Below are 19494 nucleotides of genomic sequence, written 5' to 3' on the forward strand. Positions count from 1 at the left end.
AAGGGCTGTGGCCTCTTCAGTAATCAGAAATATAAAACCGCTGTCATCACTATAATTCAAGTCATTATTACTACGTATTTAACCAAGTATTTAACCTTAAGTTCCCCCTTTGAATTGCTTGTCGATTTCAATTCATATCTTAGAACGTTTAGAGAGCCATACTGGGGTAACATATCTGTATATTGTGTGTTCTGGAGAAAAAGCTTCATGTAGTTCGATGACATGTCTCTTACCTTCTTGTTTTAAATATTCCGTTCATTATTAATAAACAACACTTGAATTAATCAGTCTTACACATATTATCATATCAATAGAAAGGGGAAAAAACATCAGTAGTTTTATCAATATTCTTTTGCTTGGAAAATTACAATACGATAATTTAATTTATTTTGTTATACATTTCCTCGAGCCAGCGAATGTCCTTAATTTAAAATTTGATCCTGCTGTCGAATAATTGACGATTATCAGGAAACTTTGTGATTTGCACGCATGATTGATTTATGCGTCTTTGTTGCAGTATGATAAACCGGTTTTAAACACAATAATGTTTGCTATTCTCACACGAATCACTGTTATTAGTCTAAGAACTGGATTAATGTACATACACAAGAATAAGGGAAGATTCTGAAAAAAATATTAGTCCTTTATATTAATTAAAATTAGATGTCTCCACAAGAACTATTTTTTAAGGTAAAGGTTAAAAATTATAATTTCAAAATGTTGCATAATATAACTGTATACATTAGATTTAAGTCTAAAGTGGTGGGTATCGCTTGTCTTTAGTGTACTGGTTAAATATCTAAGGTGCAGAGATATTTGTATCAGACGGGTGTCTCGAAGTTTGACTGTTACGCAAACGGACTAGGATGTAAAATTCTAAGAACTTTCAAAACAGCATGGACATTTTAGTCAAACGGAAAAAGGAACATATAAACAGGCGATGAAATCTTGCCTCTCATTGCTTGAGTTGGCAACAAAATCTGAACTCTAGGGTTAGGTCAATTCATCAAAAGGCGGATTAAACCTTGCGAAAAAGTAATAAAACTGCGAGGAAGGCTTTCCGCACGATATGTTCTATGTGCCAGGTTTCTAAACATCAAAAGATCACTGTTTCATGAACCTTTTACACACACACGGTCTTACAGGACATGACTGTAAACTACAACGTACGCCGATCACACACATATTTCCGTTGTACCAAAATAATGTAATCGCTCCTGCACATAAGAAATCCTTCGTATGGAAATTCTTGGAGGATAATACGAGCATTACACCTTCGCAATACTTACCTTGTGACTCATTCTGGTCCAAGGGCCAAGTAAGGATGCTGTTGGCATGAACGCATGTTCATTTTGGAAACTAAAACATCCATGAACCAGTCTGTGCTACATATAGACAGATAATTTTATATTATTAATATTATTATAAAATATAATGAATAAGGTTACTGGAAAATATATAATATTTTCCAGCATCCGCAACAAGTTGAAATACATTTAAAGGTTTACTTCCTGTAGAAATAATCACGTTAAGTGTTGCAAACGCAACAGTTTTTCTGCTTTATTTGTTTGCCTTGTCTATGTTTTGCATTTACCTTTGAAAAAGACTCATTAAGAGTTTTGAGCTCTCAGGTTATTTAGAGATTATTTTTCTCATATACCTGAACGAAAAATTAGGGTCTCGGTCACAACAGCTTCTTTGTAAATACTGATATACCTTAAACGCAAAACGATCATTAAAGATTTCATTAGGTTAAAGTTATTTGTAGTGTAAAATTCATTATAGTGGATGGTACTCTGAAGAAATGTCTAAACATTATTGTATTAGTGGTTTCCCGTTTCTTCCAGTTAAGTATCCTTCAACATGACTGTGTGGAAGAATAATTGTACTAACCAATAAATATATTTTTGTCCACAGACTTTGATTTAATGTACAGCCATATGAAGTCTGCATTAGTGAAAAGTATCAATGTCATTTATGATTAATCAATTCAGTGGCAAAGATAAGTAGATTTTTCATAAAACTTGGATAAATTGAACATGCTGGATATTTACTCCACATAATTTTGCAAAATAAAATTGATGATTGTCAGTCGTGAAAAAGCCTAAAGGTAATTCCTAAGAAAAGGGAGGGAGGCCTGTACTGGCCATAGCCGCATTCTATGCTGAAGACAATGACACAATTCTACATGTATTTTGGCAATAATAATAATGATACAACTTTTAGTCCCACACATTATGATGATCCCCAAAATGAACAGTCTGGAATATTTTCATATTCTTTGCTCACATGTCCTTGTCACTAAATCACCATTAAATTTTCATGTACACACCTAATTATGCAAGAAAGTGTTTTCTCTTCCCATATACGTGGTCCATTAGAGACCCGGTAGAAATCACTGTCGAGAATGCATTTGGATATACATGTAAACATGTCATATTTGCCGTCGCTATGCATGTTGCACTATATTTAATTTAACAAACAAATCTAAGCATCAACATAATTGATTGAATTGAACGAAGTGCCTTATTCTAAAGTATGCAACTGTTCATATATCGTACCGGATTAGTTTGTACGTTTCTAAAAAAATATGTTATTTTGAACCACGTTCTCGCTTACCAGGAAGTGCCTTCTCGCACTGGTGGAAACATGTACCACAGCTACAATACTTCTTATAATTCAATATACTTACCATTTATGCATACATATCAGATGCATTTAGGACAAGTAATTAATGGCAATTATTTTTCCTTTTCTTTTGACGGGTATTAAGGAAGGAAGGACTAAAGATACCCGAAGATATAAATTTGGACGGATTAATATTTACAGAACTGCATGAAGTGAAATAGGTGTGGAAAGGAAAATGTAAAGGAACAAATAAATCATTTTATAATATGTATTTCAAGAAAGGAACATTAAATAAGCAAATCAATCATTTTATAATATGTATTTCAAGAATATTTTGAAGTTCTCTTCGCTTTTATCAGTACCGACCACAACTGTACTTTGATAGTAATTGATTTACAGGTAGTCGCGTAATACAACTGTCAGTCTTGGGATCGAGTTGACTGAAAGAAGACCAATATGATAGCCCCTAGTTACAAGGCATCGTCATGTTTGCCACATGCATTGTACGCAAGGCCCAGTGTATATGAAAAATCTAACGCTTGTTGTGTCATGCTTAGTTTTCATGCAACAAACTAATTACAATGCAATGCGTCAATCCTATTTCAATGCTGGGATCTGCTGCGCAAATATTGCAAAATAAAATTGCCTTTTCAGTTCATATAAATAAATTATCAGCAAACTTGATTGTCCCTGAACATTTTAACGAGTAATAATTTATAACTTTTCGCTTGTTACTATACGTGATATCTGACCACACACACACACACACACACACACACACACACTGTCAAGATTACTCTCATTAGCCCTTAACAGAGCATAACCCTTCGTTTTACAATGGAAAAAAATTCGTGTCAACGTTAAATGGCGTTTAAACGCGTTTTATCATTCAATGAACAATACCTGAGACGAATATGATAATGTCAAATCACAGTTCCCGAAATGTGTACTGCAGATAGCCTGTGCAGTGATACAACTTTCATGAGGTAAAAGTATTAAAATCACTCTTTTCCGTAATATCAATCGAGACAGACAAAACAATTCATATAGTCCTGGATTCAGCTTCGATCTAACGTAATAAGTAACAACGAATTTACAAATAAAAATATAAAACATTTAAAACAAAGGCTTTATAAATGAAACTGTAGATATAGCTACGTCAATCGGCGCGAGAGGACATGTTTAATGGACACGACTTCAACCGCTGGTCGTCTCAGTAAGTAAATGTTTTAATAAATGTTTATCTTGTTTATTACGAAAGAATGCTCAAGTTATTATGAATACTCAGGTGATAACGAAAATGGGTATGTATTTGTTTACTATGATGACAGTAAAAAGTCAACATTGTCTCCTAGTCGGGATAAAAGTCACGCGTGAGATAAAATAAGGATTTTGTATTAGTGTTGCGCCTGGAAAATCTCTACCCACACTGATTGGGAATACACAATATATCTGATAGACACATGATACGAGGATTTCCCGTGCGTGTACATTTCAGAGCTATACTGGAGTTAACATTTTTATAATAACATGATCGGGACTGAGATGGTGGTAATGGTTTGCTTGAGTCACAAAAGTTAGTTCTGAAAACGAATGTCCTAAGGCAATTCAATTATTTATTTTTTAGTTCTGGTTGACTTTGTTGCTTTTGATATGACACCTATTCTATACCATGTCGACTTGATGTGACACCTATTCTATACCATGTCGACTTGATATGACACCTATTCTATACCATGTCGACTTGATATGACACCTATTCTATAAAATATTGACATTGATATGGCCCCTATATTATACCATGTCGACATTGATAAGACTTCTTTTCTTTACCATGTCGACATTGATAAGACCCCTATTCTTTACTATGTTGACATTGATATGACCCCTATTCTATACTATGTTGACATTGATAAGACCCCTATTCTATACTATGTTGACATTGATAAGACCCCGATTCTGTACTATGTTGACATTGATAAGACCCCGATTATATACCATGTTGACATTGATAAGACCCCTATTCTGTACCATGTCGACATTGATAAGACCCCGATTCTATACTATGTTGACATTGATAAGACCCCGATTCTATGCCATGTCGACGTTGATAAGACTCCTATTCCCTACTATGTTGACATTGATAAGACCCTTATTCTATACCATGTCGACATTTATAAGACCCCTATTATGTACCATGTCGACATTGATAAGATCCCTATTCTATGCTATGTAGATATTGATAAGACCCTTATCCTGTACAATGTTGACATTGATATAACCTCTATTCTGTACGATGGCGGTTTTGATAAGACCCCTATTCTATACCATGTCGACATTGATATGACCCCAATTCTATGCTATGTGACATTGATAAGACCACTATTCTGTACTATGTTGACATTGATAAGACGCCTATTCTGTACAATGTTGACATTGATACGACCCTTATTGATACGACCCATATCGACATTTATGAGACCCCTATTCTCTCCGAAGTTGACATTGATTAGACCCCTATTCTATCCCATGTTGACATTGATAAGACCCCTATTCTGTACCATGTTGACATTTGTATGAGTCCTATTCTGCACGTTCTTTTCAACATGTTGTATTTATGCGTCGTTTTTTCCAAGAGTATAATTAATAGAAATAGCGATGCAATGAGCGACGTAAATATTCACAATTGTGGACGTCAATATTACCATAGCGAGTCGCAATTTTAATTTCAGGTGATTCAGCAGGTGTAGGTTGTTCCCTTACAAACTAATGGATTGAACGCTACATAGTTTACATGTTTGACTTGATTATTTCTTTTTAAAATCATTTGCTGCCAAACTCACATGGTAAGGAATTATTCGAATGCCAATTTTCTATTCGAATATTCGTAACGTATTCTAATTGGGATGTTTGCATACTCGATCCAACTCTGGTAAATAAATGTTAATTCAGATAACACCATTTAAAACCAACAGAACCAATATATCGTGCTTCTGATTGTAATCTACCAACACTACCATAGGGACTCCGTGTTTACAATTTTGCAACTTAAACATTTTATAACCCTTTTTTTCTCAATTATCAAGACACCTCGATTGTAAGTAAGCCGGTATGGCCAGGTACTCCGTACGAGTAAGACCATTATTGCTGGTACATCCGTACGATAAAGACGGGGTCGGTATCTTATACGTAAGCGTTAAACTCTACTTTCACCAATGAAATGAACCAATCAAGAACATTCAATATTAATCGACTTTAATCATTGGTGAAGGCTGTCTTCTTGGTTTCAACTTTGAAGCCGTTTCTCTGAAAAGTGCGAAAAGAAATATTTTGTATCGTTATATAATTGAGAAGAAATATTTGTACATTTTATGTATCAGAAGCACAATATAGTTTATGCAAAACTATGCAAATTTTATTGATTTTGAAATCAAAATTAAGCAAGTGGCAGAACAAAAACCCAAAGCAAATGTCATAAATATTGTATTTATATTTAACCAGTGTATCTTACCTTGCTAGTTATTATTTCACGAGTGTCAGATGTCAGGTAGTGCACAGGTAATTGATTCGTCTAACCTTGCAAAGCAAAACAGTGAAGGTTTCTATCCGTCTACTGCTTGAAGTCTATTCAAGGCATGACCAATTTAAGTTTTTTTAAAATAAAGAATAAGTTGACAAGTTTGAAAACACTGACGTCACGAAACTGCTCAAGGACATAATTACAGCAAGGATAAAGAATGAAAAAATAATGAAACCGCATTTTTCATCAAGATACTCAATGGCTGCCGTGAATGTATTTCCTATTTAAGAAGGGACAGACCAAAGAATATAAAAAAGTATCATCAACGGAATATGCCTTTACTTCACATGCACATTGGTTCACGCATATCAGAGAAACTATATGATGACGGACCACGCACGAACAAACCTATTTGTATTTACAGTGTTTCCGATTGAGAAACCGTGTTCCCAAATCATGCCCATTACAAACAAATTTTTTAGTGCACCTCGTTCTGTACTTCGTTGAGATGTTTATATACAGTTTTTTGCAAATGTTACAAATAGGAAGTGAATTTGGTTCAACTGAAAATGTTTTCCTCTCCACGAGAAAAATTGAATGCAAAAGAATGCAACTTGAAGAATGATGAATTGAAAAGCCTTGATGAATTATTTGACATCCGAGGTGTGACACTTTTAATTAATGTATTAATATATAATAACGTGCTTGATGCTATCGTACCCTAGTGTTTTCTAAACAATATACCATTTGCCTTGTTAGAGCTTTATCGTATATAATGTTTTGCTTGTTTTAAAAAAAACGTGGCTGGATAATATTGTGCGAAAAACAAGAATACAAAATATATAAAAGAAAAGCTTAAGATGCCAATTCTCCCCGTCTAGTTTGTACTAGCATTAGGTTATCATAATCAGCTAAAACAAACAATGTAACCAGTCTAGTATATACCAGCACTAGGCTATAAGTATAAACTTAAAGAATGCTCAAGATTCAATGTAACCAGTCTAGCATATACCAGCACTAGGCTATAAGTATAAACTTAAAGAATGCCCAAGATTCAGTGTACCCAATCTAGCATGTACCAGCACTAGGCTATAAGTATAAATTTAAAGAATGCCCAAGATTCAATGTACCCAGTCTAGCATATACCAGCACTAGGCTATAAGTATAAACTTAAAGAATGCCCAAGGTTCAATGTACCCAGTCTAGCATATATCAGCACCAGGCTATAAGTATAAACTTAAATAATGCCCAAGATTCAATGTACCCAATCTAGCACATACCAGCACATTATTCTATCTTAAGCACAAACCAGTTGCTTAACGATCAATAATTTTACTGTGGAATCATTAAAAAGCTGCAGTGTACCATTATACCAGATCCTGGTAAAACAGTTTAAATTTTAAAGCGGGTTAAAAGAAAAATGAAAAGTAGCATCTATCATCCATGCGGACACTGAACGTTTAAAGGTTCCAATGGAAGACTCCAACAACCACACACAGTCCAAATTGAAGAAAACGTAAAATTTCAGATTTTGTTACACTGTTGTTAGATGTGATGGGCAACCTGATCCACCAATATTGTATCGCGCCCAGGACACTAGCGGCCCAAACACGATTGAAGTGTTTCTTAAATCGCACGAAGGTTACGATGAAATATATCAGATCAACTCTACTCGATGGCTATTGATGATAATTAGCATAGCCGAGTTCCAGATTGTGTTGCTGGAAAGGGAAAACTACAGGTAACCGCGAGTACCGATGGGGAATGGATTTATGGACAGTAAAAGTCTATAATTTCCTATTAAAACAAAACAGTTTACGAATACCCGAAACATGCACCGTGCATTATATTTTTCAATTTACAGTCTCAAAAATGTATATACAAGTAGAGTGAAAATATTACCTTTTTGCTGGTTAATGATATATGTCATAGTCTCTTACGTCACATGACTATTCTTTTGCAAGGGCGTATGCTGGTAACTGTCACCCATTATAATCCACAAGTTTGCGTGCATACGCGTGTGATTTCATACTGTATGCCTTCTATGGGGACAAAGGCATGTGGGCAGTGGCGTCGCTAGGGGGGTGCGGGGGGTGCGGACCACACCGGGTGACACCATCTCAGAGGGGTGACACCAAAATAAAAAATTTCAAATTTTACAGAGCACACACTGCTCGGTCTAGTCGGATTTCATAAGCGGATAACCGATCATAGTTAAATACATGACTAGCAGGCACAGCAGTGGCGTGGCTAGGGGGATGCGGAGGGGGGGGGGGGTGGTGCGGCCTGCACCGGGTGACACCATCAGAGGGGGTGACACCAAAATGACATTACTAAGGATTCTGTATGGTCTGTTACGGAAGGAGGACCATGAGGGTGACACCATGAGCTACCGCACTGGGTGACACCAACCCGAGTGACGCCACTGCATGTGGGGTAAGGGCTGTGGCCTCTTCAGTAATCAGAAATATAAAACCGCTGTCATCACTATAATTCAAGTCATTATTACTACGTATTTAACCAAGTATTTAACCTTAAGTTTCCCCTTTGAACTGCTTGTCGATTTCAATCCATATCTTAGAACGATACTGCGATAACATATCTGTATATTGTGTGTTCTGGAGAAAAAACTTCATGTAGTTCGATGACATGTCTCTTACCTTCTTGTTTTAAATATTCCGTTCATTATTAATAAACAACACTTGCATTAATCAGTCTTACACATATTATCATATCAATAGAAAGGGGAAAAACATCAGTAGTTTTATCAATATTCTTTTGCTTGGAAACTTACAATACGATAATTTAATTTAATTTTTTTTAATATACATTTCCTCGAGCCAGCGAATGTCCCTTATTTAAAATTTGATCCTGCTGTCGAATAATTGACGATTATTAGGAAACTTTGTGATTTGCACGCATGATTGATTTATGCGTCTTTGTTGCAGGATGATAAACCGGTTTTAAACACAATAATGTTTGCTATTCTCACACGAATCACTGTTATTAGTCTAAGAACTGGATTAATGTACATACACAAGAATAAGGGAAGATTTTGAAAAAATATTAGTCCTTTATATTAATTAAAATTAGATGTCTCCACAAAAACTATTTTTTAAGGTAAAGGTTAAAAGTTGTAACTACTTATTAATACATAGTATCTGCAGTTAATACGTGTAATAATCTTTAAAGTTATTTAGTATGTAAAGCATGCTGTCTTTAGTAAACGGAAGGAAATCTAGGGTGGTTTAGTTATTTCAAAACAAAATTTGTATTAAGTATCGGATATACAGATGACGTATTTTAATTTTTTTTAAGTCTTCATCGTTGGTGATAGTATAACATAAAAATTCTGTTTTAATGTGGAAACATCAGGTTGGCATACATTGATAAATGATTACTGTCTTCATTTAGTTTTTTTACAACATGTACTTGAAAATGACTATTATTGACTGGACATTGTATTTATCTCTCACCCCAAGACTTTTTCAGTCCGCCAATCATTGATTTCCGTCTTTCGTTCCTTCCTTTGGTTGTAAATTGTAAATTTCCGTGTTTGTCTTAAATCGTTTCTCGTCCTTTATGTGTTCATTTTTTATAATTTGGACCAATTTCAAAATGTTGCATAATATAACTGTATACATTAGATTTAAGTCTAAAGTTGTGGTTATCGCTTGTCTTTAGTGTACTGGTTAAATATCTAAGGTGCAGAGATATTTGTATCAGACGGGTGTCTCGAAGTTTGACTGTTACGCAAACGGACTAGGATGTAAAATTCTAAGAACTTTCAAAACAGCATGGACATTTTAGTAAAACGGAAAAAGGAACATATAAACAGGCGATGAAATCTTGCCTCTCATTGCTTGAGTTGGCAACAAAGTCTAAACTCTAGAATTAAGTCTGTTCATCAAAAGGCGGATTAAACCTTGCGAAAAAGTAAGAAAACTGTTAGGAAGGCTTTCCGCACGATATGTTATATGTGCCAGATTTCTAAACAGCAAAAGACCACTGTCTCATGAACCGTTTACACTCACACGGCCTTACATGTCTTACATGACATGATTGTAAACTACAACGTACGCCAATCACACACATATTTCCGTTGTACCAAAATAATGTAATTGCTCCTGCACATAAGAAATCCTTCGTATGGAAATTCTTGGAGGATAATACGAGCATTACACCTTCGCAATACTTACCTTGTGACTCATTCTGGTCCAAGGGCCAAGTAAGGATGCTGTTGGCATGAACGCATGTTCATTTTGGAAACTAAAACATCCATGAACCAGTGTGTGCTATATATATATATATATATATATATATATATATATATATATATATATATATATATATATATATATATATATGTATGTATAATAAAATATAATGAATAAAGTTATACAATATTTTTCAGCATCCGCAACAAGTTGAAATAAGCTTTTCGAAACACAATAAATTTAAAGGTTTAATTCCTGTAGAAATAATCACGTACAGTTTTGCAAACGTAACAGTTTTTCTGCTTTATTGTTTGCCTTGTCTGTGTTTTGTATTTGACTTTGAAAAAGACTTCTTAAGAGTTTTGAGCTCTCAGGCTATTTAGAGACTAGTTTTGCACTGGTTATTGTCAGTGTGTTGTATTAACTTAATCAATCCCTAACACACGTGGTCCCTTGCTGGATTCAGTGCACTTGAAAGGTCTGTTATTCGCCCCATGATTTGGGTTCCTTTATATATATATATATATATATATATATATATATATATATATATATATATATATATATATATATATATATATATATATATATATATAATGTAATTATTGTTATAAACTGACAACGAACAATGCGAAACTAGTTATCTAGCTATCCGGAGCGATTTCGAGTCTTTAATGGGTCTTTTTCAAAGGCAAATACAAAACATGGACAAGACAAACAAATAAAACAGAAAATACATGCCCAAAGCAGACTTTCGCAAATTTATTTTAGAGTGATCTAATCTGGTTTGATCCAACAGAAGGATTGACGGATGCAAGAATGATGGAGATATTTATGCAAAGATAGATAAGAGTATTATTTTCAGGTAGTGCACAGTTAATTGATTCGTGTAAACTTGCAAAGTAAAATAGTGAGGGTTTCTATCCGTCTACTGCTTGAAGTCTATTCAAGGAATGACCAATACAATTTTTTTTAAAGCATTAAGTTGACAAGTTTGAAGACACTGCGTCACGAAACTGATCAAGGACATAATTACAGCAGGGATCAAGAATGAAAAAAAAATTAAATCGCATTTTTCGTCAAGATATTCAATGGCTGCCGTGAATGTATTTCCTATTTAAGAAGGGACAGACCAAAGAATATAAAAAAGTATCATCAGTGGAATATGCCTTTACTTCACATGCACATTGGTTCACGCATATCAGAGAAACGATATGATGACGGACCACGCACGAACAAACCTATTTGTATTTACGATGTTTTCGATTGAGAAACCGTGTTCCCAAATCATGCCCATTGGAAACAAAATATTTAGTTAACCCCGTTCTGTACTTCGTCGAGATGTTTATATACTTTTTTTGCAAATGTTACAAATAGGAAGTGAATTTGGTTCAACTGAAAATGTTTTCCTCTCCACGAGAAAAATTGAATGCAAAAGAATGCAACTTGAAAAATGATCAATTGAAAAGCCTTGATACATTATTTGACATCCGAGGTGTGACACTTTTAATTAATGTATTAATATATAATAACGTGCTTGATGCTATCATACCCTAGTGTTTTCTAAACAATATACCATTTGCCTTGTTAGAGATTTATCGTATATAATGTTTTGCTTGTTTAATTAAAAAACGTGGCTCGATAATATTGTGCGAAAAACAAGAATACAAAATATACAAAGGAAAAGCTCAAGATGCCAATTCACCCCGTCTAGCAGTAGGCTATCATAATCAGCTAAAACAAACAATGTACCCAGTCTAGTATATACCAGCATTAGGCTATATGTATAAGCTAAAAGAATGCCCAATATTTAATGTACCCAATCTAGCATGTACCATCATTTGGATATCAGAATAAGCTAAACAAATGATGTACCTAATCTAGCATGTACCAGTATTTGGATATCAGAATAAGGTAATAAAAAAATAATGTACCCAATCAAGCATGTACCAGCACTTGGATATAAGAATATGTTAAAAGGATGCCCAAGATCCAATGTACCAATTCTAGCACATACCAGCATTTGGATATCAGAATAAGCTAAACAAATAATGTACCCTATCTAGCACGTACCAGCACTTGGATATCAGAATAAGCTAAAAAGAAATAATGTACCCAATCTAGCATGTACCAGCACTTGGATATCAGAATAAGCTAAAAGTATAATGTAAGGTTCTTGTCTCGTAAAATGTCTGGGAACACCAAGATAATGGGACTTTTTATATGTGGCATTATTAAGACGTACTCTCTCTCTCTCTCTCTCTCTCTCTCTCTCTGCCAGACATTAAAAAAATATACTTTATACTGAATTGCGTTCCACCTAGGGCCTCCTACATTAGACAACCTGTATTAATTATACCTTAGGGTCACGTTATTAGGCCATCTACTGCAAGTACAATAATGCAAATGCATTAGAAAGAAATTACTCCATACATTGATTTATGCAAATTATGACGAGTTTATCTATTATGCAGATACTATGCTTTGCGTGTAGGAAAAATAACGATAAATATTCAGGATAGATACGGATCTAAAATTCCAAACTTTGATTCTATAGCGTAATTGATGGAAATTAATTTTTTGTATATGTTCAATATTTTTTATGCTTGACACTAGCGATTGTAGGCTGACTTATCAATTACTGAGGTTTTAATTTCTTTTGTGTCTTGGATGTGTTTATGATAGTTACTGTTTGGTCCTTATCTATTATTTTAACATGCGAGATGGGGACCGGTTTTCGTAAGATGACAACATTGAGTCTACTTAAACTGTTACCAAAGTTCTGTTTTAAAAGAAAACAACCTCCATTGAAACGAATAATTATTTAATCAAAGCATAGAAAAGTATTATTAAGTAATAAATATTCTTTGTTATGAGACTTTAATACAAGCAGCAGCCTTTTCAGAATTGTATTAATCATATAAGAAAAACCAGTGAGCAAATCATTTTTCTATATGAACGAAATAAGATTTGAAATTAATACCTGGGGTGATAGAACACATCATGTTGAAAAGGTATACACATTTTGAACAATTATTTAAAATCAGAATATAAGGACTTTACTGTTTGATTGACGTTGCATTTATCATTTTGTCAGAACATTTTGTTAACACGTCTAAATCCAACCGACGCGGTAGAATAATATTAATTCAATCTCAATTTCGGTTGTTACGAGTCTTATATGATATGAATTTCGTTGAATTTTTCTTCTAAAATTATTGCAGTCATGATAAGGAATCTAATTTGCACTGTGAGTATCACTGGAAGACTGTGGTACTATATTTCCTCAGTATGTTAACTAGGCTGTCGAGCACCTCAACCCTCCCGCACCCGCCCCCCCCCCCCCCCCCCGTGCCTCAACTTATGTTATAGAATGCTAAACTGTACATAGATAACAAATAAATCTGCAGGTAGTAGATTTTACATCCGTGAGAAAAGTAATACACACACACACACACACATATCAAGAAATAATTAAGAGACTAATTATTTGTCCAATGTCATGCAGTAATTGGACCGATTAGACTAGCTCTCGTGCACAAATCCTGTAATCCACTTGGTCATGTTCTCATCCCTAAATAAGGATGGAACAAAGTCGAAGGAAAGGGCTCAAGGTACGCGGGAATCTAGCCTCTATCAAAACTGAAATTAGCACTCAACAAATGCAGAAACATACTATCTGTATGTCTGTGTGTGTCTGACTACCAGCAGGAACGTCGTACCAAATATGGTAAGTGTAGGTGGCTAAGTAGGCATTTATAAAGCTAATCGATATTATGAACCAGATTTACAACCAGAAAACATGTTACGAAATTGCTTTAGCAAGTAATAAATCGTCCACGATAAAAATCTCATTGGAGTGTACCTGTACATGCATGAATGCGTCTATTACGGACAACAATTTCATATTTTTTTTACGGACGCGAACCTTCGTTCAGTGGTTTAGCGGGTTGATGCTGGCAGGCAAGTGAAAAATTTAGTACTAATTTCAGGACCGGATCGGGGTCATGCTGTTGGCGCTCCCGCGCCCAACCTCCACCTCCTCCCGCCTAAAAAATCCATCCCCCAACCCCACAAAATAAACACAACAAAAACAACAACAAGCAAATGAACGCAAAACAGCCAGACATTTTCCGAGAATAATTTTTTTTTTAAAACAGTGAGATGGTTAAAAAAAATATGCCATAGAAATGCTTAAATTACAGGAACTTCGCTCCTTGTCCCTCTAATCCCCTCACGGGATTCCGCTCCACAGACACCTCGTCGACTTGTTTCCGCCTGCCCTAAACATTATTTCTGGATCAGCTCCTGAATATATTTTAAGTTTTGGTAAATCATTGATGGCCTTGAAAATGCGTAATGCCAGATAATATACCATTTCCGTACCAGTCATATATTGCTTGTATATACCATACTTGTGATTAGATGGAATCGCGATAAAAAATACTAATACTATTGACTCAAGTTGTTACCCCTTTCAAATGCCAGCATGATAAATACAAGTTTTACCAACTAAGCTGAAATTAGCCCAGGTAATCCCAGTCTTAAAACAAGGTTATAGAAACTGAAACCAACAACCATCAAGACAGAATATACTACTACGTTATCATGCACATTAAAGAAAATATTTGACATCCTCGCACGCGAATCAAAACCTACGGATAAAAGACCTTTTTCAAGACATGGTTTTTCTTTAATTATTATTTTTGTTTTGCATCTTTCGTCTACTTTGATTCTTTACTGTATTATTTGTCATTAGGGAGCAAAATCATGCACATTTGTGACGACAAATGTACTACTCACCAAAATATACCAGCAGAGTGTGGATATGGCGGGACGCATCTTCACGTGACAGCTCGCTTGATTCTTCATTGATTTATGACAATTACTATGATCTCTTGGAAGCATCCTTTTTGCCATAATGCTTTTATATAGTCCTAATTTCAGATTAACACTGGTGCTTCGTGTTTTTGATTATGTTCATATCCAAAAGATGAGATGATAGTGTTATATTTTGATTGAAGTACGTAATTCCTCATTACTTTTCTTAAAAGACCTATACGAGATAACTTTACCTGATTTTCCCCTAGTGAAATATAGCCACTGTGAACCCGATTAGCAACTGAGCGAAGACGAGTGAAATGGTGGAACTCATTAGCGTTTCATATCATGACCATCTATCCTTGTCAATGCATATTTGATATTTTTAATTATATTAAGTGGAGAGGGTTACAATTGATTCTTCATATTTTAATGTTTAGCCAGCACTAGGTTAATGATGACACAAAACAGATTTTCTACCGCTCGAAACGGTCTTAATCACCATATCGCCTCGTCTTCGTACTGTTCCAATTATTTGCAGGACGCACGCTACCGTCTGCGTTCCGTATTGTCTTTATACAGCGTCAAAAGCCGTTATAAATGCTGTACAAACACTTCAATAACAAGTGATGTTTAATAAGTTACGTGGCTCGGAGTCAATCCCACAAGAATGTTTTTTAAATAGTGGGAATTGCAAAATATTCCCATATCAAGAAATCAAATTTCCAGGTGATCCATGGATCCATCTCGAAGGCAAAACATATGCTGTGGTCTTCGACGTTTTGTGGGGAAAATAATTTACATTATGGTGGCTTATGATTCATTTTTACTATTTATGTTCCAGGAAGGTGGCCGTTTTCCTGCAGGTTACACTGAATATAATTGAAGCTTTCATGAGATGTACATCAATTTTGCAAAACTTGCTGATGTCCAACCTAACTTGTTCATGAATCTAACGGTCTTCAACGGTCCTTCTAAAAGATGCTGAAAATATTTTACTGTGTTGATCTACATTTATTACAGGGAATGGTTATTAAACCTTAAAGTCATTATGTAACAGCTATTCTTTACATCTTGTTATAAGAACGATTTCCAATATTAAAAATAAACAACTATGACCAATCTTTGCATTCTTTACTTTTTTATAATTATAAATGAATATAAATGAGTGATAAGTAATGTAATTTTTGAATGCGAACTTATTATTTCAGACATAATTGCAAATTTGAAGAGAAAAAAACAAAACATTTTGTTTTCAGAGATTATCAAAAGAATAAAAATATTCATGCGTACCCGACTGGTTAGGTAGTAAGGGAGACAGATCCCGAAAACAACAAAAAATCTAGTTTAAGTACACACCTTATTACTTTTGTCTTCATGGACATGTCTCGTTTCGCTATATCCGAGCTTTTCTTTGTCATTCTGGATGTAGCGCCAAACATAACTGACATATTGTTCAATGATACCGTTTCTTCCGTCTGTGATCTAAGTCTGAAGATGATAATGTAAATGCTGGCACGATTCTCCAATAAATAGCAATGCGACGCTTTCCAATAGCACCTTACTTTCTACCTGACTGATATATTAGCCTATGAAAGCATAATGTTTCTACAGGGATGAGAATCGATAAAACCATTTATGTACCGGAGGCAACGAGATTGGCAACCATTGTGTGACCAAAATATGCCACAGAGGCTGAATCAGTGCATGGGATATTTGGTGCGAATCTGATTTGAACACACATTTTCTCTGATTGAAGTAGCGTATTTATATTTCATGTTTAATTTTATTTCATTGATCGCAGTATGAAAGGCAAATACTGTAGCAGATTGGTATAACAAAAGTAATGTTTGGTGTAGTCAAATACAGTTTACAGATTGTTGAAAATATTTACGTACGGTGGCTGTAGTTTCATTCATGTATTATTTGTTGCGTTATTTGCAGGTTTAGATGATAATTCAAGCTATTTTTTTTTACTTTCGTCTTCCCGAAATCGCTCGGCCTGTTATTGTTGTTGTTAGTGCCGTTTAAGCTGAAGTGTCTTAATAATATCATTTTAATTTGACCAGATACGTTAGTTGATGTACTCAATAACGTATCAACGGTATAGCTGTTTGTTTGGAGCCAGGTATATTTCAAAGAATGGTGCATATAATAATTTTGACATTATTTTTTACAAATCTTTTGCTTTATAGCGAAAGTACCGACATGGATATTCCAAATTACAACACATAAAATGCGACACCAACCCTTATTTATATTGCAACTTACGTATATTTTCATATATTAGTGAATCAATTTCAATTACATTTAGTTGCTTCATACAACAGCTTAACCCAACCAGATGTTGTGTAGACCTTTATATTAATGAGTCCAAATACAATATCCTTTTTTATTGCATGAAAACACTGGAATGTTACTAGAGGGCTTTAGAATAACACGGATGAAGATATATATTTTGTTTCTCTCTGATATCTTCAAGTATTCGAAAAGTATGAGCCAGACGTCCTTTCGAGACATATCAACATTTGATGACTTTCCTATAAGAAACACATCGTATGCTTTTCATTGAATCATTAATTATATAAGCAAACTCTTGTGACTCTGTGATCTTAAACTAAGTAACAGAAAGAGGTAAAACCAACCAGTTTAGTAAAATCAGCACACACATTTATTTATCTTAATTACAGTGAAAATTTAAGAGGAAATTACATTATTGTGAATTGAATCCAAAATAACGCTAACAATAGTGTTCCGAATGAATTCAAATTTTGAATATGCTGATGTTACAATAGTCTCGAAAATGTTTATGTACCGACAGTAATGATGTATTACAATGATATACTCCAGAATGACTTTGACTGAATAAACAATAATCCCAAAATGTTTAGTCCAAAATTTCAATGAGTACTTCATTATTCCAGTTTTTAAAAATAAAAGATCCCTCTCAAATTAGATCTGAATAAAATTTAAAATAATTCCACAGACTGATCTTAAGATAGGAATGAAAACTATTGTCTAATACAACTAATATACAAACCTAAGACACAATAATGTGACTGGAATGTGGATCAAACGTTCGCATCCAGAACAAGTTTGTAAATAAGGTTAGACTTTGAACTCAAATATAAGTTAACAACTTCTTTGTAACTTATAAATACAACAAAAGTCAGTTACACAAACGACTATCTTCAAATCATGGAAAAAGGTCAAGCACTTACTATAAATTAAATGTGAATAACACAAATCACAAAGGAAACTCTGTACAGGATCTCCTTGTCCCAGGAAGACAAATTCTACCCTTGCTAAAGCTTTAGGTGACGGTCTATACAAAATCTATGTCATTTCAGTTTTCACGTCAGAAATCGACTGCCATAATGACAATAGCCAGGAAAAACTACAGGAAACCTGTACTCTTCATAGATTGGTTTGTTAGTATATGTTGTGATCGTGAAACTGAATTTGTTTCTGGAAGACGATCTGATCCACATTTTACAAGGATTGGCTGACGATTAAACGCTGTGACAAACGTACTATTTCGTTAAGGTCGACCGTTTGGACGCCAAAGTTTTGATATTAATTAGGCTGACCTTAAAACCTTGACTACAATTTGACTCGAACGATAGTTTTGAGTATGTGCTTTCACTTTACGTTTGATATGAAGATATCCTTTCTTGTCTCGTTACTGGTAGCCGTAATTATTATATACGCCACTGGCAAAACTCATAATAGTCTCTTCAGGATGTTCGTTGTTCGTCGATCCACGACGGCAAAAGTTGGTCTTCGAAATGGGTATAATAGCCTCCAGGTCGATTGTTGCCCATGCAACTATCGGTGTTATATCAAAGGACTAGTGTCCGTAATAAAAGCACTTTTGGAACTAGTTTTATTCGCATTGTGACGACAACGTTGCTGTTGATTACACGTTTCTGTGCACATTCGATATCACGGACGAATCAGTTTCCGTGACAACAATGAGGCAAAACCAGGTGGTACAAAGTTCGTCGGTGAAAGAACTTGACATTTGATCAAACCTTCGTAACGGCGAATGTGTTCTATGTTGATATGTTCTGTCACAATTTCGGATTGGCCATTTAAAAACGCTGCACATTTACACACCCAAGGATACATAACGAATACACATCAATATATTTGATTTAATTTCTTAAGATTTGTCGGTTTCATTCAACGTGTAGCACTGACCCGTTTTCCAAACTCATGAAACCATTGTAGTGTCAAAAGTGGCAAAGCCAGAAGAGTATACTTTTAAAGGAAAAATTAGTCAATTTGTATCGGTTTTTTCCATTC

General features: G+C 34.7%; 1 protein-coding gene across 1 annotated transcript in view; it reads right to left on the minus strand.

The window, feature by feature from the left end:
* LOC149798932 (uncharacterized) overlaps positions 1-16750 on the minus strand; it is a 35820-nt gene extending 19070 nt beyond the window's left edge. The window contains exon 1 of the mRNA XM_089957006.1: positions 16546-16750. Coding sequence (XP_089813132.1) covers positions 16546-16637 — 92 coding nt within the window. The 5' untranslated portion in view covers positions 16638-16750. The remainder of the gene's footprint in view (positions 1-16545) is intronic.
* Positions 16751-19494: the final 2744 nt, after the last annotated feature.

Source organism: Sinohyriopsis cumingii, chromosome 5, assembly GCF_028554795.1.
Source record: "Sinohyriopsis cumingii isolate HCF-2022 chromosome 5, ASM2855479v2, whole genome shotgun sequence".
Classification (NCBI taxonomy): Eukaryota; Metazoa; Mollusca; class Bivalvia; order Unionida; family Unionidae; genus Sinohyriopsis; species Sinohyriopsis cumingii.